We start from the raw sequence: 26,141 nt of genomic DNA, 5'->3' as shown, positions 1-26,141 counted from the left end.
TGACTGGTACTGACTTATTCCATCACCCCTCCTTCCAAGTTCCCCTCAAATGGAGGTCTCTAAAGAGGACATGAGGGAAAACTTGAGCTGTGAAAAATGACATGTAGGGTAAAAGACACCGTCCCATCATGGCTCTCCCCACCACAGATGTATGATGGGCCCCTCAAGCCTTCTGGGTAAATGAGAACGAGCTCTTCGCTGATTGGATTAAATCTTACGGTTTGCCGATGTGAGATTAAGGGAACATTAAAGAGAGGGATCCATTTAAGAGTCTCTGTGTTCAAGATCTATCTATATGTGCTTCCGTCTCCAATAACTCACATATCCAACTCAACTGATAATTGACCCGTATCATCTTTTGCCATAATTCACTTCTGGGATATTGTAAGTGTGAGTTTGGATTGCCTTGCACAAGTATTAGTGTTCTATTATGAACGTTTCACATGAGTTGATTGGGATTGATCAGTGGTCCATACCACTGCACAAGCCAATTAATGGCTGTCTCCTAGGGAGAGTCTGGTTGGCCGAGCCGCAATAGATGTAAATGCAATTGATTGACTGTAAGAGTTAGTCTAAGTGATTTGGCCCTGTAAATCGGGCAAGCAGACTGTGGGCTACATCTGAGAGGAGTCTTTCACATCCGTCACAAGAAATGGCTTCTGTTCTTTCATCTTCTAGGGTGTTTGTGTGCAAATTGAGGGGGGGAAAAAACAGAGTAGGAAGGGTATAAGAAAAGTAAGTGCTGTAAAATCAGCCAGGGAAAAGTACTTCTTTAACAAGCAAATCTCTTTACGACCCCCCTAAGACCCGAATGGACCAAGCAGCAATCTCTTTCTGCTCTCCCTCATTACTTAGAGAGGTCATTGACTTCCCCAACAGCCTTCCTGTCCCAAAAGGCATTGGCTCTGTGGGCTGACATCAGCTGGTGACTGGATGCTCGTACCAGAATTAATGTAATCAGTAATTACTGGATGAGCCGGAGGGGCAGCATGTCTGTAGACAGAAAACATGCAAATAAAAAAAATATTCAAAGGTTTGGGGTCGGTAAGATTTTTTTAATGTTTTTGAAATAAGTATTTTATGCTCACAAAGGCTGAATTTATTTCATTAAAAATACATGTACAGTAGAATCAGTAATATTGTGAAATATTATTTATATTTAAAATGACTGTTTTCTATTATAATAGATTTGAAAATGTAATTTATTCCTGTGATGTCAAAGCTGAACTTTCAGGATCATTACTCCAGTCTTCAGTGTCACATGATCCATCATTATAATATGCTGATTTGGTGCTCAAAAGAAATGTCTTGTTAATATCACAAAAACATTTTTTTCAGGATTCTTTTATAAAATAGAAAATTCAATGAACAGCATTTATTTGAAATAGAAATCTTTTCTAACATGGTAAATATCTTTGCTGTCACTTTTAATCAATTTATTGTGTCCTTGCTGAATTTATTAATCTTTTTTTTTTTATCGGTATACACACTTTATTTAAAAGTGCCCTTATTACATGTTACATAGTTACTATAGTAATAACTATGGTAGCACTTTATTTTACAGTCCTGTTCCCCATGTACATACTACTGTATGTGCTTTTTATAGTTATTTCAATAACTGTATGGTACTAACCCTGAACCCCTAAACCTAACCTTAACCCATGTATGTTACCTAAGAAAGTACTGGTTAATAAGGTAAGTACATGTAAGTGCATACTGAAAAATAAAGTGCAACCATAATTGTGCATAATTACATGCGACTAACCCAAAACCAAAACCTATCCTAAACTAACCCTATAGTAAGTACATGTAGTTAATTATTATTACTCTGTACTCAGACACCTTAAAATAAATTGTAACCAAAAAATCTTACTGACCTCAAACTTTTGAATGGTGTGTGTGTTCATGTTAAAATGATTTCTCATCCTCATTTTTAATAACAGATGCAGAAAGGTAAAACTGCTTCAGAGAGGTTGTATTCCCTCTGTTTTATTTCCTAATTTAACTATGAGAGATTTGAGATAAAATTAAAGACCTAGCATGGGCGAATGACTTCTGTTATAGGACCAAGAACAGGGGTGTATTTTCCTCTAAATTGCCCTATTTCCACAAATGGACTCTTATTGATTCTAAGAATGCATCCCCTCAAAACAGATAATCTGTTACTGCCATTTGCCTCCTCTAGTCACCACTTAAGTATAATTACCCAGAAGTCAATACGGCTGCCAGGCTGCTGCCACAGTTAACCTCTGAGTCACCAGTCGCAAGCATCCCGCTCAAATGTCCTGTCAGCCTGGCAGAATGACAGGGTTCTGGGTTTTTAATTAAACTATTGTCTTGTCAATTAATAAAAATGTTCTCGGTGCTTAATGAGCTCAAGACATCTTAAAGACAGGCTTTGGTCAACTGTAGCTGAGGCTGATTGCATTAACAGTTGCAGTTTAGCTGTAGATAAGGCAACTTTAATTACTGTACTGTAGCATCTAATTTATGCCCTTTATGGACCATGCTTAAATTAGTCGTGGCAATACCTAGCAAAATATATCTTAATCTGAGCATTTTTGAAGTAATGTGATATTCCTATTTAACCTGCAGGTCTATCAGTTTTACATCAACGCATTTTTATTTGGTTTATTTTTCTGTTGCCATGGTGAAGGTTATTTATGCTCCGATTATATATATATACTCCTCATTCACCTCCTCTAATAGTATTAAAATATAAACAAAATGCATATCACAGATACGCCTTTTTATTGATATTGTGTGAACCCATTTTGTTAATCACTGAGTGACTGATTACCTGGAGCAAAATGTGTTCTATTCAGTATACTGAGGTCTGTCTGATTTGCTGATTATATTTGTGATTGCTATTTCAGGAACATATAAACCCTCGATTATGCTAACCACCACAATACATGCTCTGAATACACTGCCATATTGCAGCCAGCGTTTAAGAAAATCAATTCACAGTTATGAATTGGCCTTGTCATAATCTCTCCAGGAGATAATGCATTTTCCAGCACTAGCAGTTGATTTATACAGCAGATGACAAGCCATCCATGAAATATGTAACTCCCTTCAGCTAACGGACTACTACAACCAGCACCATGATCAAACTGAGTTTGTGCCAAAAGCCTGAAAGACATTAGGCTAAAGATGAATTTGTCATACAAGTTATGCCCTTATGCACTATATTGGTTTCTGTTTTAATCAGCAGAGTTAATTAAAACTGTTTAGATTGTATTACAGAATTAAATTGCATTTCTATAATGGATCGAGATAAGCATCACTCCATGACAAGATTTATAATCGCGGTGGCTGATTATTTTGCCTTTGTCTGGAAATACACATCCATGTCAATATTGTGTATGTGTATCTGCATAGCACACCCTTAAGCAATGCAACACTGCAATCCGGCTTCTTGCCTTTAGCCAGTGGGGATAATGAGTCTAATTGATGACCTCTAGTATTTCTACAAAAAAATAATTAGGAATACTGCACTCGGCCTATCAATCTTTGCCAAAGAGGCAGAATGCCTGACCAACAATCATTCTTGATTACTGACCAAAAATAAATAAATCTTAATTAAGATTGATTTTCCTTTCCATTTTATTTACCACTTATTTTGCCCCACAGTAAACCTCAGCTGCACTTTGACAAAGTGATTAAGGGAAATTAACATTTATTTTGTTTACAGAAATGTTCAGTCTTATTAATGCTGAGAGTAGCCTAGGTCATGAGCATTAGGCTATAGGTTTTATTTTCCCCTCACAATGTTCAATAAGAGGTAGGATCCCAGTTGCAAACACATTTGTTAACATCACTGTTGTCCTATTCATGAGCGAATGTTTCTCAGTCGGATATTTTCCCTGAATCAGTTCTCAAAAACGGCCTTAGCGAGTGGGTCCACGAATCGGACTGAATCAGTCCGAGCCGTTCGCGAGTCAACATCTCACTGACTCATTGAACTGAAGTTCAAAGATAAACCGAGAACCAAAGATTCGGCTACGCAGCATATTAAGCATTTTAGCAGATAGTAAGCAGACAGCCTTAAGAGCATTTGGACTGAACTTATGATTTGACTGGGGCGAAAAGTAAGTTGCTTTATCATCCTAACAGAAATGTTAGACTAATAAAATTGCAGTATAAAATTACAAAATGAATAGTGTGTTCAGTGCTGAAAATTAAATAGGCTATCGTTTTGGCTAACTAAATTCAAATTAAGCTAAATGTATGTTTTATTTAACTAGTATATGTGTCCACATATATGAATTTATTCAAACGTTTGAAATGCAACGAATGCCAGCAGTGACCACGTACTTGCGCTATAATGTTATGACGTAAATGAATCACTGAATCATTTTAACCAGTTCTTTAAAACGAACTGTTGTAAAGAATCGATTCGCGGAAATGACATGCACCATTGTTTAGACCCCACCTATCGGACAATGATGGAAAAACATTCGTAATATTGTTCAGTTATCGCTTGTTTATTCTGGTGCTTATCTGCCATCTTAGATAAAAAAAGTTTTATATATTTTTTATTTTATTTAAGTAGTTTGGAAACAAAACCTCTTGTCGCTTAGCTAGAACTAGTCCAAAAGCCAAATCCAAGTTCGCGTGATTCAGGAAAATAATAAATCAATTTCAAACGTTATGTTGTCGATGCTTATCACTGTCTTCATAGGTCCCGTAATAAAGTTGACAATTCAAAGTACGGAGTGTGTTTGCTAAAACACATGCTCACTTCCGCGGCTCTGCTCTCGATAACACATGCCTCGGCGGGAAAGAAACATTTGACGGGCGGCGTCTGTTGTGTTCATGCGGTTGTCAGTATGATTGGTCTAACGTTACCTCAACTCTCTCGCTTTTCTCCGTTGGAATGTACAACCGTGCCGCCACTGAGGGCACTGAAGAAGGGTACAGCTGATGCCCGAAGGGCATAAAGGGAGGTAACCAAACAAGACGAGCCAGGTACAATCAGCCTATAATGTCAACACATGATCTGAATTTGCAGCAGTCAAGTTGTCAAAGCGGAGTGAAAGCCAGCGTGACTTGCGTACTCTCAGATCAGGAGAGATTTTACACACACACTGACAAATCACGGTAGGCTACAAAGTTTTTATTTAAGCTTTGAGGATACGTTCTTTTTCTGTTTCTCTCACACAAATACTACTTTTCCTACTTTTCTCTCTCTCTCTCTCTCTCTCTCTCTTACTCTTATCATCCTCCACAGAGGCACAGATAGCATTACGGAAGTCTTTTAAGAGGACAGGTTGAAGTTCAGGTTGAAGAGCCTGCGTAAATATTAGATTACTTAAAGTAAAGTGTAGCCGTCATAGTTTTACCTCAGTAGGCCTAACTAATGCTCTTACAATCAAAAAATTATAACAAGATGCCAATGGATTGAGCATTGATTCAAGCATTGATCTTTTGTCTTGCACCACCCAAGGTTATATATTAGCTGCTGTTGCCTGCACACATCAGAAATGCCTAATTAAATAATCAAGGATTTAAGAGTGAAAAATCTTTACCAACATGTTTGCTTGACTTCCTCTCAGTTTAATTGTTTCAGATGATTTCAAACACGCCTCCATAACATTTAATGAGTTGCCACTAGTATTAATCTTTTGCTGAACATGTCTCACCATGTTTATGGTAATACTTTAGCTCTTATGTAATTTGTTACACCCATATTGTCTAATTATCTTATATAAAAAAAAAAAAAACTAGCCTACTAATCATTTTCTTTGCACATGTAGAGGAGTTTGCACAACACAAATCATGAAATTTCACTGCGTCATGTGTGGATATACTAAGAAAATATCTGTGGGTGTTCCTATGAAGAATTTTTTTGAAGGGAGTGAACCTTGAAATGTTTTCACTTAGTAGTTGTCGTTGCAGACATGTGGATTTCATGTGTCTGTTAAGAGAAGCAGTCTCCAGCTCTCTGTAGGTTATGTTGTAGCAGTATTATAATGCCAAAGCTTGATTAGTTTTCAGAATAAAAGTGAACAAGACAAGTTACATCCTGGACCATCAGCTCAACACATCCACAACAAGAAGGATTTAGAAACAAGAACTACTGCATCTTCACCAGCATTGCCATTAGCAGGCCTTCAGAAAAGCAGCAAAAGTGAGTTTATATTCCCAGATTATACATGTGCTATTATACATGCTGTTATTTGTAATGCTTCTCTTCATTTGGGGTTGTCGCTGATCAGATTTGCAGATCAAGCAGATAATACTGCTCAGATCTAAGAAAGACTCCGGTAGGACATCTGAGGAACAGACGGAATCTGACAGATTCACTTCCACAATCTCTATCAGACTTCCCAGCAGAAGATGCAAAAAAGACACAGCAGAGGAAAAAACGTTGCAAGCCACGACTAATCTGTGAGTGTGACTTTTTATTATTTCTTTATTTAAAAATAATAATAATTTAAAAAAATGTTTACATAGCTGTTGGGGGTTCACATGCATTAAAAAGAGATGTGCAATATCGGTTTCATATCAGTATTATATATTAATAATTTAATAACACTATTCAATGTAATCTTTTAGCAATTCTCATAATGAATATCCAGTTTTCCTCGTGTACATTACATTGTGATGACTTAAAGTATTGATTTTAGTGTTTTATTTTCAATATTTTTAGACTAAATTGTATTGCATTTTAAGCAGCCATATATCAGTTATCGGCTATAACATGAACGTATTTATTGTTATATTCAATATACATGTATCGTTTAATATTGTGGGATCCCTGGATTTGAGCAGCTGCTAAAATACAAGTTCAATTAATGCTAAACTTCACTGCATTGCATTCACTCCAAAACTGTTAGTCTCCCTATTAGAAAATGTTTTATGAAAATTTGATTCCACTGAATACACTGTTACTGCATATAATAATATCTTCTGTCATGTAAATTATGCCATAGCACTTTGGATTCTATGTCATTTGGCGGGTTTCTAGCCAGAACAGCAAACGCCCTTTCAACCTATGACTGGCAGTAATAGTCCTTATATAGCAATAAGTCATGATTTAATGACCATGAATGATAGCATGAAAGTGTATCGCCAAACGTTTACTGTTTGGCTGTACTGTATCTAGGTGTGTACATCTGTTCAAATAAAGTGTTTACACCTTTATCTTGGAAACAGTAAATTTACATTTATTGTGCAGTATTACAGTATATTATTTTTAAAAGTATGACATCACTGCTCTCTCTTCTTTTAAACAGGATTTTTTTGTGTCTGATTTATGTGTGTGAGAATCTCTGTGCTAATTATAAAACAGTTTACCCATGGACCCCTCCCTTCATGTCAGGCCAATGAATTGTTTACCCCTATAATGCTTAAAGTGAGAGAAAGGGTGGAATGTTGTTGATCTTGTTTCCCTGCATTGTGTTGATGAATATATGAAAGACATTGAAGTAGAAAAAGTTTTTAGGGAGTAACAATAACGTGTAAAACATTCAATTGGACAAGTGATTTGTTTTCGTCTTAGTTTTTCATCTTTGTTTATCTGCCTGATGGAACTTATCTTTGTGAATTGCTGTAATAAAAAAAAAAGAAAGAAATGTAACATGGAGGTATGTTTCAATCTACCTACCTTTTCAATGTTTGCTAAAATCATATGCTAATTAAAATTTATTTTCACAATTTGACAGTTACAGCACACTTGAAGTGGTAAAGAACACAGCTAATCAACACAAAACAGAGGTAAGTATCCAAACTAAGATGCAGATATATGAGAATTATATTTTTAGTAAGTGAATATTTTATCTATGCCTTGCTAGTCAATCATATCTTGCTTAAATAAAATAAACTTCCTTTTTTTGTACTGCCCTTTGAATATATTTTTGCTCTACTGGGCCATGTCATGTTTGCAGTTTTGTCATCCAGAGTATTTTTCAGTGGAATGTAAAGCTCAACTGTGAAGTTGATCTGTCTGTTTAAAGAGTTATGGAATGGGAGTGGCAATCTGTTCAAATAGTTCAAATGTATGTGAGAAGTATTTCTTACAATTTACCCAAGGAAGTCTGAAATGCAATTTAGTAGTGTAAAAAGTGCAAATGCTACTGTGCTTGAATTAGTGCCTGTGTTTTGTTCTAATTTTGGCACTAATCAAAACCTTTATTGCTTGTTCTGACAGCTAAGGGACGTGTCTTCACCAAAAGAGCAATGTGGCAAATCAACTGGTGAATTATTTAAGGATGAGGATTGGCCAAAAGCAACCTTTGATGAAGACCACTTTAACACTCTGCATCAACATGTACATAACACACCTAAGCAGAGACAAAATAAAGGAATACAACACAACACAGGCCTTTATGAGCAAACTCAAATAATCCACGACTCCCAAAGACATTCTACTCCACCTGTTTGTGAGGTACAAACAGAATTCAACAAGGATTTTGGAGCCAACGATTGTAGAGAGAATGCCCAAACAACTCCACAGTACCACAGTAATCTGACCTCCATTGGCGTGGACAGTGGACTAAAAGCAAGCACTGATTCCCAATTTTTTGCATGCCATGCAGAAGTGCTAAACCAGGTCTTGTCATTAGCCTCTTTTACTGCACTTGATTCTGAAAATACTCCTGATCCAGAACCTAGTCTTCACAATCCTTCATCAGCTATGTTGACGTCTGCCCTGGCCTCAGTTCTTGCTCCACCTTGGAGTAGTCGTCCTCGAAGACCCAAGCAAGGCAGCAATGAAGTAGAGTACGTACACCAAAATTGTGGACAGAATATCAACACATCTAGATTATTTCGCCAGGATTGGCAGCAACAACTTTTTTTACCTTCCCAAAGGCAACCATCTGAACACATGTTGGCCAATGACAATGAAATGCAGTTAACTGCTGGAACCAGCTTTAACTCTCCTGACTGGCAAAAAGAGAACAATTCCCCGAATGTCACAACCACAGTACAGCCAAAGAGATCCATTTTAAAATCATCCTCTGTGGGCACGATGTACAACAATGCAGAATTATATCCTTTTTCCACACCTCTGGACACTTGTCAGGCACCAAATTCAGCCCATTCAGGGTACAGAATATCCAAAACTGGAGATGAACAAGGGCATTTCAAATCATTGAGCTCCAAGCCAACAACAAGCAGCCTACTTCTCTCCTTAAGGAGGAAACATTTGAGAAGCTCCAGTGATGAGCCCACACAAACGCAGACTCCGATAACTAGGTCTGTCAGAACCCTTACATGGCCTACGTTTGCCCATTCTGTTACCACTGAGGACCAAACCGGCAAATACCCAGACACTTCTACAAGAACAGAGGAAATACCAGTCAGTCAATTCCCTTTCTCACCTAGAAATAAGAGTAGAGTGCCGTTAAGGACACCACTGTTTCAAAACAAACCAGAGACAGAAATCTCAAGGAGACTAGAAACTTCCGTTGCCAGAGCAGAGGAGGAACATTTCCCACAATTCACGACCCGAACGGGACAAATTGGGGTTCTCAAATCTCAACAGAGTTCTTATTTAGTTCTTTTGAGGGAATATTCCAGTACAGAGGACATTGATCCAGTGGAACAAAATACTGTTAACAACATAAACCTGCAAAACTCCAATATTACCAAACAAAAAATAACTCCACACACCACAATTTCTCCCAAAGATTCAACCAATTTGAATGTTCAACAATCTGGTTTTAATGTTCAAAATTTAAAATCACAAAACACACAAAATATAACAGCCAACAATTCTAAAAGCCCAACAACTCTGGGACAGATATATCTGGACTCTAAGAAACATTCTCAGTCAAGTCAAAGCTCAATGGATCTTTCGAGCCCTCTTTCTCCAAGCAGACCTCTCAGAAGTGTCAAAGTACCAAGCATCTATTCATACCTTCGTGAGTCCAGCCCGGCTGTATTCACCCCTTTCTCTTCCACCCCTAATCCCCCCTTACAGAGAGCTGAAACTTTACCTCCTATGCTAGATGGAGGCGTAACTCTGCAGGATGACCAGAATACATTTCCCTCAAGATTTTCGTTCGACAACCCATTTGCATTACAAAGTTCGTATGGCTCCAGCTCTCATATAGCCCCAGCTCAATCTCTGCCTCCTGATTTTGGAAGAGGATCTACACCTCGTCTCAGCACTTCTCCATATTCTAGCCTCATCTCCTCAAGACCTGCACTCAACAACACTTTACAAGGACTGTCCTCTCCACCTGCGTCTAAAACACATACCAGATCTACATCTTATGATATTGTAACCACTCACGCTGACCTTATAAAAGGTGACCCAAGCTCTTCACTATCCACATACACGATAACAACGAGACCAAAGGAACAATTATCTTCTCCTATCAGAGAACAGAGGACAGCAGTTCAAGCTTATACAAGCACCCTAGATAATCACAGACCTGCCCAGCCATGCCTCTCACAACCTGCACCAGATACAAGTTTTGTCATGGAAAGCCAAAGCGCAAATATAAGCCTACACCCAAGGCAGTCCGACACAGGCTCGAACAACTTCCCTCATCAGGAACATGGCTTGATGGCACTTAATCTTGATAAGGGTACTGCTTACCCCAAGCAAAGACTGAGAGAGAAAGAGAAGTATTTATTACTGAATAAGCTCACAGTAAAAAGTGAGACTCCACTTACAGCTGAGAAAGAGACTACAGCTGTGCATATGCATGAGAGATTGCAGGAAATGCAGAGTCCCAATTCAAAGAAAGGCCTCTTTGCTTCACGAGTTAAGAAAGACAATGCCTTTTCTTCTGCGTCTTTGCCAGACAAAGAGGTTGTTAGTCCCCAGTATTTAAAAACCAAAAGACATTCGCCAGTGTTTAAAACAAGCAGCAGAATAGACCAGATATTAAATCGCTTAAAACTGACATTTGGTGTCAAACGTTCAGACGGTGCACTTGACACAATCACGAAAAAGAACAAGCCCCCCACCCAGCAACACTCAGACACTGAGACTTTTGAAAAATCCGAGACAGAGGAGAAAACATATTCTGGAAGCCAACGGTGGCCCTCTAACTCTTCTTTAACAACCAATAAAGACTCTTTGGGTTCCTTGTCACCACTAACATTAAAGAAATATGAGAATACATTAAATATGAATTGGCAAAACAGGTCTACAACTGAACAAAGTAATTCTGGGTGCACGTGGGAGGCCCCCGACTCATCTTTGAGCACTGATAAAGCATATTTTGCCACTTGTGGGTCCTTGTCACCCTTAAAATCATCTGAGAATAAATTAAATGTTGATCAGCAAAAGAGGCATAGCGATGAAAATGGAAACCACTCTTACAGCAGGAGCTTTAATCCGAACAGGCTAAAGGCCCAAGGTATGAACCGTTCGGCCACCTTGCCACATTACAGAAAATCCTCTGTCAGTCCCCAATCACCCGTTTATTTGTTTGATTTTGATTCGGAAGACATTCAGAATGACAATGTGTTTTATAGTCCAGTGAGCAAAAAAACTAATTCACTTTGTAAGTCTGATGACTTACTCTCTCCACTGAGCTCCGCCAAGAGTTCAGAGCAGCAAAACCTTGTGAGGTCTCGATTGTCCTTGTCGTGTGCAGACTTAAAGTATGGTCTGCACAATGGACGATCTTTCTCAGTCAGCAGTGTAATTTCAAGCCGCCCATCAGGCCCTGGACGAATATCAACAAGCAGCATTAGCGACCTCTCAGGTTTGGATGACTTTGTGCCGAAAGAGAATTATACAATAGTTGACTCTCCAGTGAGTAGCCCAAGCTATGAGCCCAGATCTCTCAGTGGTAAACAGTCTCTACCTGGATATACAGATGATCATCTTGATCATGATGATTTTGACCCAACCCCCCCTCCATCACCAACTTCGTCTTCTTCACCTCGCCGGATATCCCAGTCTCCTGCTATGTCTTCCCTCATGAGGACAACTCCAGAAAATCTGTCTCCTTCTCGAGGTATCCTGCTATCTAGGAGCTACGCAACCAGCTTTCCTGTTTTTGAGGAGTCTGGTTCTGACACCACAACCGATGATGAATACTATGTTAACAGTGGTGATGATGAGGTAGAAACTGAACTTTAGAGGAGAAAATGATGTGTTGTTCAATTCCATGTTGTAGATGTGTTTACATGTACTGAACATTGATTTTTATTTTTTTTTTGTGCATGGAAAAGCTGAAGCAAAATTAGGCTTATAAAATTTGAAAAATAAATAAAAACAATTAGGAATCAGGACATATGTTAATAGAAGGAATTATAATCATGTCAGAATTATAAGAACATGTCATTTATCAGAACATTTTTATACAGTAAATACTATGGGCTTTTTTATTCTATAGTGCTTGAGGATAACCATGTTTGATCTAATTATGAATGTATTTACAATACAGAACAATGCACTGTTGTTCCAATAATTTTTGTGATATTTTCTGGATCTTGAGGCTCAGAAATGGTGAGTTCTTACATCATTCCTTTTGTTGAGGGCTACCTCCTGTTTCATTCACTGTATTTAAAAGCACAGCTTGTCAGTCACAATACATAATTTTACCGACAGACAGTCTATAGTTAGTTGCTGTCAACTTAGTAGCTGAACCACAACTGTTTAATGTGTTTGAATGTTTTTTTTAACTAATATGGCCTCATTAAAAGAGTCAGAAAACAGAATGGAAAAATAGTTGACCCTACAACATTGGGGTTCCATCATGATTCCACCTCAGTTATGACTAACTCTGTGCAGAATCATGACGTTACATATAATGTTATTGTTAAAAGTAAATGTTTTTGAAAAACAGTGGTGGACTCTGGCATATGCGAAATCCACAACGTATTTATTTGAGATTTAAAGTGACCTCTCACAAACTTTACAAAGGAAACAACTTTTGCTGTATAATGTAATTAACTGTTTGTGTGTATCCTTGGCTTTGGCAGTGGAATCTTAATGGATCATTTATTGTAATTTATTATGCAGGGCAGGGGGTTGTGGAATAAATTCTCCCCTAGAGAGCCTTAGGGACTTCCATAAGACAATTGTAGCACTGATCACAACACCGTACTACTAAAGGCTGTATAACAATACATGTATGTTCCTTTTTTGTAAGATTGTTTTTTGAATGTCATCATTAATAACAATATTGTGATATTTATGAAAATGTAATATATTGACTACATTAGTTATTATTGCTGTGCTATGTAGAGGAATACTGATCACTTGTAAAAAATAATAATAAACAAACTATGTAAAATAAAATATAAATAGTAAATGACTAACTTTTTCTGCAGTTAAACTGCTGAGCTAATCTTTAACACTTTGATTAGTAAGTAGGCTACACTAAGTTATTGTTTTTTAATCTCTGTAAACATAAAAATATCTAATAACACAGAAACGTCTTATTTACAGCTCATTAAAACAACCTTACTTTGTTGTGTCATGTCACAACCTGCCATCCCTAAAGGGATAGTTCACCCAAATATAAAAATGTTGGCATCATTTATTCAACCTCAAGTTGTTCCAAACCTGAATGAGTTTCTTTGTTCTGTTTAACACAAAGATATTTTGAAGAATGATGGTAACCAGACTGCTGAGTAGGAAGTAGTCCATTGTAGGAAAAAATACTATGGAAGTCAATGGCTACCGTCAACAAGGTTACTTTTCTGATCGTATTTGACCTGCTTGCGATGTTATGACATCGGAATTCCCTCAGGATTTTGGAAAATAAAGATCAATACCACCAACATTCTTCAAAATATCTTATTTTGTGTTCAACAGAAGAAATAGTCTCACACAGGCTTGGAACAATTTGAGTAAATTATGTAAGGGTGAAATGGCTGAGTAAAGGATGACAGAATTTTAATTTTGGGGTGAAAAAACCTTTATGATAAAATTGTATTGCACAATGAACAGTTATGAGTGATATTGATACACCTAATTTGGCCATTTGAAACAGCGCGAGCATAGCAGTCCAATGCGGACTGAAGGAAGTGGAACATTTCATAGAATGGACGTACAAACACACGTAATTCACACTAATTAACACTATTCGTGTTTTTTTTTTCACGAATCATTCAATTACTCATTCATAATAAGGCACTTCACTTGTTCTCGCCACCTTCTCGCGAAACGATGTAAGCTGCTGAACGGGCCACTGACTGAACGAATCATTTTTTTATTAAGATTCGCGTCACTGAGATGATTCCAAATCTCCTGCACTATTTTCATGTTTAAATCAATGGTTTAAATAGAAGAACACATAGTCCACGCGTAGTTTTCCATAATAATAATTCAAAAAGACTTTAAACTGTCATAGAAATCTCGTGTCTAGCATCGTGTTTTCACGTTGCTCTGGTAACGGCTCTTGTAGGCGTGCAGTCACACTTAAAGCTAGCAGTATTTTGTCATTTTGTTTTAACTCTCTCATTGTTTAGCATACTCTTTGGTTGTAGTTTTAGCTCTCTACTTCAACTGGTCTGTGAAAACTCAGAATTACTTTACTCTTTACTTTTCGATGTTCGCATGATGAAGTTGCATCATAAGGGGAGAGAATCGTGTTATTTACACTACAGGCCTTAACTGTTACTTACATTGCCTAGGCACCTTCTATCCATTAAACCTTTTCATTCGAGTAGGCCTATGCTATATTTAAAAAAATATAATATGCTTCTTGAAGATGAAGAGGACTCCAGAGATCAAGTAAGTAGTATTTTGTGGGCTGAATAGAAGTGTTTTATTAAAAGCAACTGTTAATTGAGTATCTGTGTGGAGTCATGTAATCATCCAGATCCTCGTAATCCTATCTGAATAAACCAGTTTCCCATTCCTTGACATGGGAAAGGCTTAATCAGGGCGCTGAGCTTTAGCCTCAGATGAACAGTTAAATAGCATAATTTATGTGTTCTCTAAGCAAAATTATGTGCTCCTTTAGTTTGGTTAATTTAAATGTAAATCCATTTTAACGTTTCAATAAATATTTTTTTGTTTCTCTTTTTTATGCTAGCATGAGCAAGAAAATGACTGAACACACAAACACTTTTGACAGGTATTAATACAGCAAAACAGACTAATTTCTAAATGAGTGAAGTGATAGAAAAACTGTCAATCATTCTTCCCCCCCTTTAGGCATCACCCAACATCTCCAGCTGGGGAAACTACATCAGAGACTAATGTCATTCTTGTCCCACAGCTGGAAACAGCTTTCAGCCGAGCAGCCAGGATCATCCAGCGAGCATGGAGGACACATGTTGTTAGTGATCACAGTCAACTTTTGTGTTACAGTTTCTCCAGCATGGTTGAATGCCCAAATAAAATGAGTGCATACTGTGCCTGTCATGTGTAGGATACTGCTGTTTTCAAGCACCTCAAGAAACTAGTGAGCTTCCATAATCAAGGGGATCCACGTCTCCTCCTTAGATTTATTAACCCTGCAGAGGTAAGTTTATGGTACAATGCAAGTTTGTAATCAGATGTTTTTTTTAATAAAAATCATATGATGCTTTGTTGTAGGCTAATATTCTGGATGCTGCTTCAGGGGCCCTTATCCGATTCAGACTGGGTGGGGTGAGTGCTGATGTTATTCATATTTCCACCATAAGGTTATTTGTACTCAAAAACATGATGTAATGTGTGGTTGTTTTCTACCCTAGAAGGTTACATTTTTGGGAAGCTAAACAGTAAACAGTCAAGTTACAAAAAAATGCAAATAACTTACTAACATTTATAAAATTCCAGCCAACCTATCCTCCAAACATCTACTTTAAAGTATACACTCGTGCACCCATAGTGGACATGTGTGCCTGCAGTCCTAAAGATTACACACAGCAAAAGAAACCAGCTCCAAGCCAGATCCATAATGGCCGACGGACGATCTGTGATGAGGATGATCACTCTGGGTGGTACCAGCGGGTGGAGAACAATGGCTGGAGGATTTTGTCTGGCAAGGTAATAAATATAGTCAAAAAACTTTCATTTTCGTTTTGAAAGTAATGAAACATACCAGGATTTTTTTAATGAATAGAATTTTTTTTTTTAAATAATAAATATAAAAGAAAAAAATTATATATATCTATATATATACTGTGTATATTACTTTAGTCTTCAGTGTCACATTATTAATGGATTTTTTTTTTTTTTTTTTGATGAATAGAAAGTATAAAAAAATACATTAAATGTTGTATATTTTTATAAAATACAAACTTTTTAAATCTTACTACGGTTTTTACAAAAATATTAAGCAGCAAAAACTGTTATCAACATTATTAAATATTTAATTGAGCATTAAATCGTGTGACACTGATGACTGGAGTAATGAATGACTGCTGAAAATTCAGTTTAAAATTACATTTTTAAATGTATTAAAATAGAAAACAGTTATTTAAAATTGTAATAATATTTCACAAAATTGCTGTTTTTACTGTAAGCCTATATGTTTGATCGAATAAATGCAGCCTGGGTGAGCATAAGAGACCTCTTTCAAAAACAGTGAAATTTTAATTATTCCAAACTTTGGACCAATAGTACATGCAACCATTTGGTTTTAAGTTTTATCTTTTTTCATGTACCATTTAAATGTAAAAGTAAAATATATATACAAGTGTTGTTCCATGACTAAGCATTGTATGTCTATTATTGCATTTATGATTAAAGATTTCCATGTTTGAAGACCCAATAACTCAAGATACCAATGACAAGAAGATTGAATTCCATCACAGCAAAACCCGTCGGCGACAAGATGTTGCAAGAAAAAAGAAAATTCGAAAAATTGAATGGATGAGGAAAATGTATGTGTATTTAAAGTAACTTTGTTTGTAATGGGTATTAAGATAATAATTACAGAAAAATGGAAATACATAATGACAGCATAATTATAAGCACAGCCCCTGTGCACAGGTATGCTGAGGGTCTCCTGCATGCTCGTACAGAACACAGCGAAACAGCTCTGCTGGTGCACAAATCCACACAAAGAACGATGGATTCACTCCGACAAATTGGACCAGATTCAGTTTTAGAGCAGGAAGTGGATGAACTGCTCGCATGGACCGATGCTCTTAATTTTGATGAGTAATTAAGATTATCACTCTAGATTTTATGTAAATAGATGTGGGCTAACTATAAATTGTGCAAATATAGCTTATTACATTATGTTATTAATATCCCATTTAAAAATATATATGTTCTTGTCTTTCAGGTATATCAATGAGTGGATGAATTTGGGCACCAGCAAATGCTGCATAGTTAAAGGTAAGACTCTGTTTGCACTCATTCTGCTCTTTGTTGCACTGCGGCTCCCTCTGCTGGTCAAAGTGAGTATCCACACTTCTCCTTTTCTCACTGTAGATGAGCTGGCAGAGAGTGACCAGAGGGACTTTGCTCGTGTCTCTGTGCATGAAATTTGTAGGATCAGTCAGGATGACAGTCCAGAGGAGGACCAACATCTGGATCACATCTGAGAATGGAATGTGTCATGCAACTCTTGTAATATTGTCATTTGCTTTATTAATTTGAACAAATAAAACAGGCATTATCACTTATGGAGTCCTTTTTCGATTGGTCAAATATATTTTAAAACCATTAAAAAATACGTGAGTATAAAATTATACCAACAAAAAAAAAGCTAGATGCCAAGGCAACATTTCGTTTAAATACTAAAATAACTCAAACTAAATAAAAACTATATAGATATTAGAAGCTGATTACAAAAACAATAAAATTACTTAAATGAAAACAGAAAATGTAAAAATCTAACCAAAAACATTAACAAAAACTATAATAGTATATAAATCATAGATATAAATGTACCGCAAGAACCTTTTTTACCAGCGAGATATTCTGAAATACCGCGAGACTCGTGAACGTGACGCGCAGCCAATCAGATTTTTCCCTTTTTGTCTGGGCGTGTTGTTCGCCGTTCGCAGACATGGCGAACTACAAAGAGGCTCCTTTGGCTACACGGCCAAAAACATTAGACCCAGCCGAATATTTCAATCTTTCACCTGAGTACCGGCGGTCTGAGGAGGATAGAGCGGCTCTGCGGTCACGACTGAAGAGGCAGTATCTGTTGCAGCTAAACAATCCTCATCGGCAAGAGCTTATTGTAAGACGAACCAAAGAGCAGTCCGCAAACATTAGCATGGAGTAAAACGGTTACAATGAATGTATAAATCGCTTTGGTTGCATATTGTAACAAACGTATCATTTTATAATGTTATTATAAATATGTATTTAGTCCATATTCCTGTTTTAGAAGCATATATTGTTTTATATTGAACCGTCAGTGAGTGACCTTCACTGCTCGTTGGCTATGTCCTCAAGTTTCACTTGTTTTTATGTAGAAAGATTATATTCAGAATGCATCCTCCTAAGTGTGTTGTTTGCCTTATTACTTAAAATACTGACAACTGCATTATTGAAACTTTCAGAAGGTAAAATAACCTGACATGTTTGAGATCAGGTGATAAAGTTCCATGTGTTTTTATTCGTAGGAGGATCCTGCTCTTACAAGGTGGATACATGCTCGCGGAAAAAACGTCTATCCCAACTTCAGACCAACTGCTAAAACATCACTGCTGGGCGGCTTGTTTGGAGTTTTACCTCTCTTCGTCTTATACTTTGTATTTAAGACAGACAGGGTGAGTTGAAATGCACATCATTGTATGAATTCACTTCTTATCCTGAATGCTTATTGACAATTATAAAGTTTATATGTTTTTGTTTTTTTCCTCCTATCTTACCAGGACAAAAGGGAGGCCAAGATGAAGGCAGGGACCTATGAGCGCCCCTATAAGCTGTCAACCTAAAATAATTTTCTGATTTCACTGTTTATTGTAATAAATAGTACTTGTAATTATATACTAAATAAAATGCTTTATTGTTGAAACTTGTTTTATCACTGTTATTGACAAATAATAAGAAATCACACTGTATTTTTGTCATTTCATTTGGTTTTATTGGTTATATTCCAATAGCAGGTTTTATTGTGACATCCCTGGTTAACTAAACCTCTTTTATGTAGTGATTAAAATCATTGTGAACCACTGATCGACATGTCAGGCAAATCAAATATTATGATGACTGACATTCTCTCGAGTTTTAACCATGTATGTCATTATTTGCTGCTGGGTTTCCAGTTTGGATTGAAGTGACTCTTTAATGCTTCCCAGCATTTATAGTAGTTCTTATCCAAACGGTGACAGGTGTCCAATCCCCACTTGGTCACAGCCATGCTGAAGGATGACTCAAACATGAATGCCTGTTGGATACAGCATGGTTTAAAACCTGATCTGGCCTTTTACATTATGTATTATAAAACGAAACATATAAACATTACCATAGTGCCCTCAGCAACTCGCTCTGGTTTAAGAACAGCTGTGCTGTTCTTCTCAAAACAGTCGACGTCAGGGCCATGTGGAGTCATTATGCTGTGGAGACTGGCTCCTCCAGGCTGGAAACCTTCTTCCTTTGCTTCATAGTGGCCTTTGATTAATCCCATAAACTCGCTCATGCAGTTCCCTTTTAGCACAGATAGAGGGCGCTCATCAACCGCTTAAAACTTCACTTGGTTTCAATACAAGTACGTGGTCAACAATGCTGACTTACTATGATAGTAGGGAGGCCGAAAGGTATGGTCAGCTACACCCCAGCGAGGGGGAAAGATCACAAAATCTGCTATGGCCACACCTGGGCGAGTGGACTTGGCTGTCAAAACGGTGAAAATCGAGGGATCCTGGGAATAAAAAGTCAGGTAACGTTAATTTGATTGAGTGCAAATGTGTTTATTTTGAAAATGTTATCACTTACTCTCCCTCAGGTTTTTCTAAACCACTATGAGTTTATTGTTTGTGTTTATATCACAAACAAAGATATTTTAAAGAATGCTGGTAATCAAGCAGTTGACGGTAACGTTAGCCATTGACTTTAATAGTATTTTTTTTCCTACTAGGCCTATAATGGAAGTCAGTGGCTACCGTCAGCTGTCTGGTTTCCAACATTCTTTAAAATATCTTCTTTTTGTTCAACAGAAGAAATAAACGTATGGTTTGGAATAACATGAGGGTGAGTAAATGATGCCAAATTTTTTATTTTATTTTTGGGTGAATATCCCTTTAAGACGTCAAATAAAGTAGATTACTCACTGCGTGATCAAACGCCACACAGTTGATGGCCATGAAGTTCTCCAGATTGTATTTGTACGGTGTGTAGTTTCCGTGCCATGCCACCACATTAAATGGCGAAAAGTCCTATTATAAAACATTTAAAATGACAAAAACATGGGTAGGCCTACTGCAAGTAATAATAAACCATATGATTAATTCATGTTGGCTTTGAGTATTTAATCAATACTAATATCAAACGATCAATGTCCTCAATTAAACGTTTAAACCGCATCGTACTGTTTTGATGCTCTGTGCTAGTACTTGAAATAGTAGGTTACAGGGCGAAAAAAAATGTCTTCGTTAAAAACCGCAATTTTATACACCCTTCGCTTGATAATTCTGCAGCAGGCAGGTTTTGAATGCTGCTAGCAAAATCAATATAATTCATTAAAGCAAAGACTGCCTGCTGTCCTGACCCTCATGCGCCCTCCTGTTGTTTCAACCCACCCTCATGTAGGCCTACACACACACACACACACACACACACACACACACACACACACACACACACACACACACACACACACACACACACACACACACACACGCACGCATCCAGGTAAAACATCAGTCACAACTGTACACACAAACACAAATCCAGAGACTCAAACAAGAGCACGACTGTTTTTTGCAGTTACATTCAGTCACACAAAGACACTCTCTGCGCACCCTGGGGTTTCTGGGACCCAAAGGTTTGTAATCTCACAGGCATAACAGTTCTTGGGATAACTCTACCAGACTCTATTAAAACGAAGAAAAAACAAACTCATACACACAAAACAAACATATTTTCCCAGTCAAGCAAATAATAAGCTAATTTAAGCAATTTTAGCTCTCAGTTGGAGGACAAAACAACAGGATAAGGCAGTACCTTCTCCTTCAAGACTGTAAACCATTTAAACCAAGTACATATAATGGGACCTGTCTGCTCAATGTATAGATGTGCTCTAAATGATTTTTTTTTTCTTTGTTATAATGTTGATACTGCTTTGTGATGCTACTTTTTCTTTCTCTAATTTGCTCCTGACAGCCGTAACAAGTCAATTATTCACTCGACAGGACACAGGGAAATAAATTCAGTGCAAAATGAATGCTTAATGCCTGATATCTTGATCTTATTAAAAACATATCCAGCATGGATTGTAGATATTGTGCAATCCATAAATATTCAGAGCTTTATTGATGCAGCAGTGTGAGTAATGGAAATTACTAATGACGTGATAATTTCATGGTACCTGTTGACATGAAAAGAGCTTTCCCTGGTACTTGTTGACAATGGTGTAACCGGTAGCTACAGTGCGGTCTTCGTACCAAGCCACAGGCATTTGGAAGTCCCTGGGGTTAGCCAGTCCATTAGCCCCTGCATTGTAGAACCAAATTAATGTTTTTTTCTCAGCAGCAAATGAAAGCAATATATTATTCAGAGACATTAAATAAGAAATTGTATTGTACATACCTATAGGACCCAGGTCAGGCAGCTCAAAATGGGCTCCAAAAACCTCTAGAATGTATCCCCTGGTCTCTCCAAACACATCAACACTAAAACGCATCCCTTGCTAAAACAAAAAAACAAAAAACATAAATAATTTGTTGTTCATCAAAATATTGAATGCAAAGATGAATGCAATCTACCGTTCAAATGTTTGGGTTGAGTAATTTTTTATTGTTTTTTAAAGAAATTACTTTTATTCAGCAAGGATGCATTTGATCAAAAGTGACAATAAAGAAGAGATGTTATTTTCATTGTTCAATATTGTCAAAAAATTCTATCTAAAATAAATGCTATTCTTTTCAGATTTGTATTCATCAATGAATCCTGGAGAAATGTAATATTGTATGTAACATGTAGCCTATATTAAGCAGTATAACTGTTTTTAATATTAATAATAATAATAATAAATGTTTCTTGAGCAATAAATCAGTATATTAGAATGCTTTCTGAAGGATCACGTGACACTGAAGACTGGAGTAATGATGCTGAAAATTAAGCTTAGCATCACAAGAATGAATTACATTTCAAATGTAAGCAAAATATAAAACAGTTCTTTTAAATTGTAATAATATTTCACATTATTACTGTTTATCAAATTAATAAGAGCCTTCTTTCAAAAACATACAAAAATGTAAGTATTCCAAACTTTTAAAGGGTAGTGTGTTAAAATACAAAACAATATCCATGTTTTTACTTACTTTAGATCAAATAAATGCAGCCTTGGTGAACATAAGAGACTTCTTTCAAAAACATTAAAAAGTTATACCGACTCCGAAATCTTAGATATTAGAGTGGCACCTGAATGACACAAATCTCATTGGGCTCCACCATCATCTTCCCAAATTCTGTAGTAATCAGGATTTCACCTTGTTGAGGCACTGAAACACAGATTGCAGTGTTAATTAAAAGGCATTACAACTAAATAACTTTTAAATGCATCTATATAAACTATTAATCCTGAAAAATTAAAATATAATAATCTTGGAAAAAAATATGGCAATGAATAACAAGACCACAAGCTGACCAATAAGGAGATCCCCATCTGCATCTTGGAAACATCTATGAAAAGAAAAAAGTACCACCTTACAAAAAACATAATGAACAAAGAATTAAAGGGATAGTTCACCCAAAAATTAAAGGGTGAAAATTAAATTTAGAAGCTCAAACGTACTGCATAACACGTGAATGAACCTCATTGGTTCATCATATAAAGTGATTTTGTCTCTTTAGAAAATTTGGACTAAACCTCTCAATTCAAATGGATTAGTTTTACAATCTCAGTTGTTGCATCAAAGTTGTAGTTGCGTTGCTGTCTATGGAGGGATAGAATGCTCTCAGATTTCATCTAAAAAAATCTTCATTTGTGTTCCAAAGATGAGCGAAAGTCTTACATGTTTGGAACGACATGAGGGTGAGTAATTATGACAGAATTTTCATTTTTGGGTGAATTATCCCTTTAAGGTAATTAAAATCATTGGTGAGTTGAATCCATTCAAACTGACCTGTCAATCATTGAAGTGTTACAGGTGTACATGTGGATGACGATTCCATTACGAGATTTTGAATCTCCAGCTCCACAGACAGTATGTAGACCCTGAAAAGATCAAATTAATGCTGGGACTGAAGATTATTCAAATATGAAGGAAATATAAGTAGTACGTGTAAGAATGAAATCTTTTACCGATATAAAATCCACTTTTTTCTCTGAAGATTTGGGGATGTTAAATGGCTTCCATCGTAGCTGGTTGGGGTCAGGCTCCACTTCATTCCAGTTCTCCGTGAGATCTCCACAGCTCATCGGAGTGAAAGGTTTGTGGCGCACAGAGGGTAAAATGCGGTACAGCCAGCTATAAACACATAAGTGTGCTATGCTCAGTTCTTACAAATCTTAAGAGCTTAGGTTGTTACAAACTGACATGACATTTTTCAGAGCTACACATACCTTCGCTTATTGGTCGACCGTGGGCAAGTGAAGGCAGATCCAGAGAGTTGCTCAGCATATAGGCCATATGGACACACTTGTGGATTGTTCTATAAGACAATAATCTAAACTGAGCATTTGATGTGCAATGTTTATAAGTCAGGCAGGTGATCAAAGTTTTGGTATTACCTGTCCCTCAGGTAGAGCTCCTGGACAGCGAGGGTCTTCAGAGGCAAACTCATTGCCAAAACCACTCATGTACTGCAACACAGTTATTTGACTACGTTAAGTTCATTTTATTTTCAGAATGATCTAGATGGCAAAAGGTGATAAAAGAGAATAGTAAAACACAAAAGAAGCTGTGTAGAACCATCCCAGTATCTCCTCCATCCTATGAGTGAGCGACAACAAATGTGCTTAGTCATGATGCATCTGCAGATGTGTTCAGAGCAGCTCTTAAAGATCTCAAATAAGATTGAATAGGCTAACTGAAAACATAACATATGGATGGGTAGAATATCACGATAAACAATAATTATATAAGATTTCAACTGAAGACACCAGTAAAAAAATATATTTATATTGGTCAGTTGTTTACATTCTTGTCTACAAGAAGACAATTGAGATCAGCAAGAGTCCACTCCACTGTTGGTAGACTATGCTAAATTCATCTTGACATTAGGCCTTTGTTCTATAAAACGAATAATCCTGGTAAAAGCATTCATAAACCTAAAAAGTTTTATGTAGCCTACAGCTTTACAGTGGAGCAGTGATTAACCTCATCTGGGCAGCTGCAGATTCCAGTGATCTGATTGGTCAGGTTGGAACGCCCTCCAAATCCTACTCATGTTAAAATGTTTGAATCAATTCCATCCGAATCGGTTCTCTTAAGCAATTCGCTTCAATGAACCGGTTCATACAACCAGTTGAGCAATATATATTTATTCCAATAAAGCCATACTGTTTAAATTGTATTAAATATGGTGTTTGTTGTAATGTGTCCCAGTTAAGTTTGTTTACCAGTTCAATAATTCAGCTCATAAAACAATAAAATAACTAACTTGAATATTTGCATTTACATTAAATAAAACAGAAATTCAACTAAATCTTCAGATGAGTTGTCCACTCGAGAATCGCTCGGGAAATTTCCCAAAAGTATTTTTAGGCTTTTCTTTAGGCTTCTACGATCTACTGGCTAAATATGGTGTTAGAAAACAAAGCCAAAACCGTTTGTGAATCATTTTTAGCGAATCATTGAAAAGATCCGACTCAAAAGAGAGATTCGGACATCACTATACTCAAAGGATGTGCCAGCGAAGTGAGTCTCCAGCAAAACATAAAAACCAAGCATAGTTTTAACATTTGGTATAGGCTAGCATATGTGTGTATGTAAAAAAATTAAATAAAACAAAAAGAACCTTTGTTTGAAAAAAAGTATTTTGACGAAAACGTTAAATAACTGGAAAAAGCTGATAAATAAAACTGGATTAGGCTTACGATACTATAAGGGTATGTAAAAGTATAGTCCAACGTGCACTTACCTTTAGACCAGCCATTGTGCGTTATATACTGATAGTCTAGTAATATTTAAACTTTTCGAAATGAACACAAATGATTTCCACAAATGACACAGAAGATCTTCCGTCCCTTCAATCCGCTCGTACCGAGTCAGCGCTCTCTCTCTGCAGAGGACCGAGGGAGGAACTTGGGTCGTATTTACGTTTTTCTCAATATGGTTTTAATTAGACTCAGACACGACTCGTGACGCAACCAGAGATTTGGGCAACGTTGAAGAGGGGAGGCGAGGTTTAATGTTCACAAATCGTTCAAAGAATGACCCCTGGCATAGGTAGGCTACAGCAAATGTCAGTTGAGGCAAGATCGTAAAGTCCATTTCTCAGTCCTTTAACAAATGCACGTAGGCCTATTTCTTGTTCACTATGGGGGAGTCCAGGGAGTGTTGTAGGATTTTGTTAGTACATCAGTGTTCGGGTTGTTGTCGTTTTTTAAGTTTAACTATGCATCTCAAACCTTAATAATAGCTAACCATATTTGTGGAAATAGCCTATTAGCCTATAACAATTTCGAAAAATGTAGGCCAATTCAAAACAGCCAATAAAATTGGATACAAATATAGAAATAGCCTATAGCCTACAAATCAGAAGCTAATAGGTTGATCACATTTACACTGTGGTAAATATAGGCTTTTGTTGTTGTTGTTGCTGCTGCAATTTTTGTGTGTCCAGTATGAACAAAGTAGTGACAACCCTCCCCATCTGGTCAAATATATTTCTAGTTTAATGGTGTATTCATTTTATTAACATGTATTTAACAAGAAAACCTGCTGATGCATATGATTCCAATTCATGTAATTTACCATCCATTTAGATGACCACAATTTAAAGTTATAAAGTTACTTTGATCGTCCTAGAAGTTTACAAAGGGATAGTTCACCCAAAATGAAAATTCTGTCATTAAATACTCACACTCACCCTCATCAAACCCGTAAGACTTTCGTTCATATTCGGCAGCTACGCAACTACCCCATTCAGAATGTTCGTTAAGAGATCGTAATACATGAATTTAGTGGATTAGTCCAAATTTTCCGAA

At 36.8% G+C, this 26,141-nt stretch overlaps 3 protein-coding genes and 1 long non-coding RNA gene across 5 annotated transcripts; 3 read left to right on the top strand and 1 right to left on the bottom strand.

Moving 5' to 3' along the window:
* Nucleotides 1–3,968: 3,968 nt before the first annotated feature.
* On the top strand, nt 3,969–13,238 carry LOC309509782. Of its 2 annotated transcripts, none has more exons than XR_014210064.1 (5): nt 3,969–4,094; nt 5,997–6,136; nt 6,225–6,396; nt 7,674–7,725; nt 8,159–13,238. It is a non-coding gene; the product is annotated as an uncharacterized lncRNA (long non-coding RNA). The 2 variants fall into 2 exon arrangements; XR_014210065.1 differs by lacking the exon at nt 3,969–4,094 and adding an exon at nt 4,124–5,106.
* Nucleotides 13,239–14,063: 825 nt separating this feature from the next.
* cUnh11orf65 (chromosome Un C11orf65 homolog) lies at nt 14,064–17,496 on the top strand. Its single transcript, XM_082184283.1, has 10 exons — nt 14,064–14,662; nt 14,967–15,008; nt 15,089–15,212; nt 15,306–15,398; nt 15,473–15,526; nt 15,698–15,907; nt 16,613–16,746; nt 16,856–17,026; nt 17,154–17,206; nt 17,303–17,496. The coding sequence occupies exons 1-10, from the start codon at nt 14,640–14,642 to the stop codon at nt 17,413–17,415; spliced, it is 1,017 nt and encodes a 338-aa protein (XP_082040409.1). The 5' UTR covers nt 14,064–14,639; the 3' UTR covers nt 17,416–17,496.
* Nucleotides 17,497–17,849: 353 nt separating this feature from the next.
* Nucleotides 17,850–18,842, top strand: ndufb4 (NADH:ubiquinone oxidoreductase subunit B4). The gene is made up of 3 exons (XM_082184285.1): nt 17,850–18,059; nt 18,448–18,594; nt 18,700–18,842. The coding sequence occupies exons 1-3, from the start codon at nt 17,883–17,885 to the stop codon at nt 18,760–18,762; spliced, it is 387 nt and encodes a 128-aa protein (XP_082040411.1). The 5' UTR covers nt 17,850–17,882; the 3' UTR covers nt 18,763–18,842.
* Nucleotides 18,843–18,888: 46 nt separating this feature from the next.
* hgd (homogentisate 1,2-dioxygenase) lies at nt 18,889–25,311 on the bottom strand. The gene is made up of 13 exons (XM_082184282.1): nt 25,073–25,311; nt 23,721–23,792; nt 23,553–23,641; nt 23,292–23,457; nt 23,113–23,204; nt 22,635–22,669; nt 22,409–22,488; nt 21,575–21,674; nt 21,354–21,478; nt 20,098–20,202; nt 19,562–19,688; nt 19,293–19,474; nt 18,889–19,214 (listed from the first exon to the last, which is right to left on the bottom strand). Exons 1-13 carry the CDS (start codon nt 25,085–25,087, stop codon nt 19,071–19,073), a joined length of 1,332 nt encoding a protein of 443 aa, XP_082040408.1. The 5' UTR covers nt 25,088–25,311; the 3' UTR covers nt 18,889–19,070.
* Nucleotides 25,312–26,141: the final 830 nt, after the last annotated feature.

This window comes from Leuciscus leuciscus, assembly GCF_965113295.1.
Source record: "Leuciscus leuciscus genome assembly, chromosome: 11".
Classification (NCBI taxonomy): domain Eukaryota; kingdom Metazoa; phylum Chordata; class Actinopteri; order Cypriniformes; family Leuciscidae; genus Leuciscus; species Leuciscus leuciscus.
Note: the sequence above shows the minus strand (reverse complement) of the source record. Positions and strands in the feature narration are given on the sequence as shown.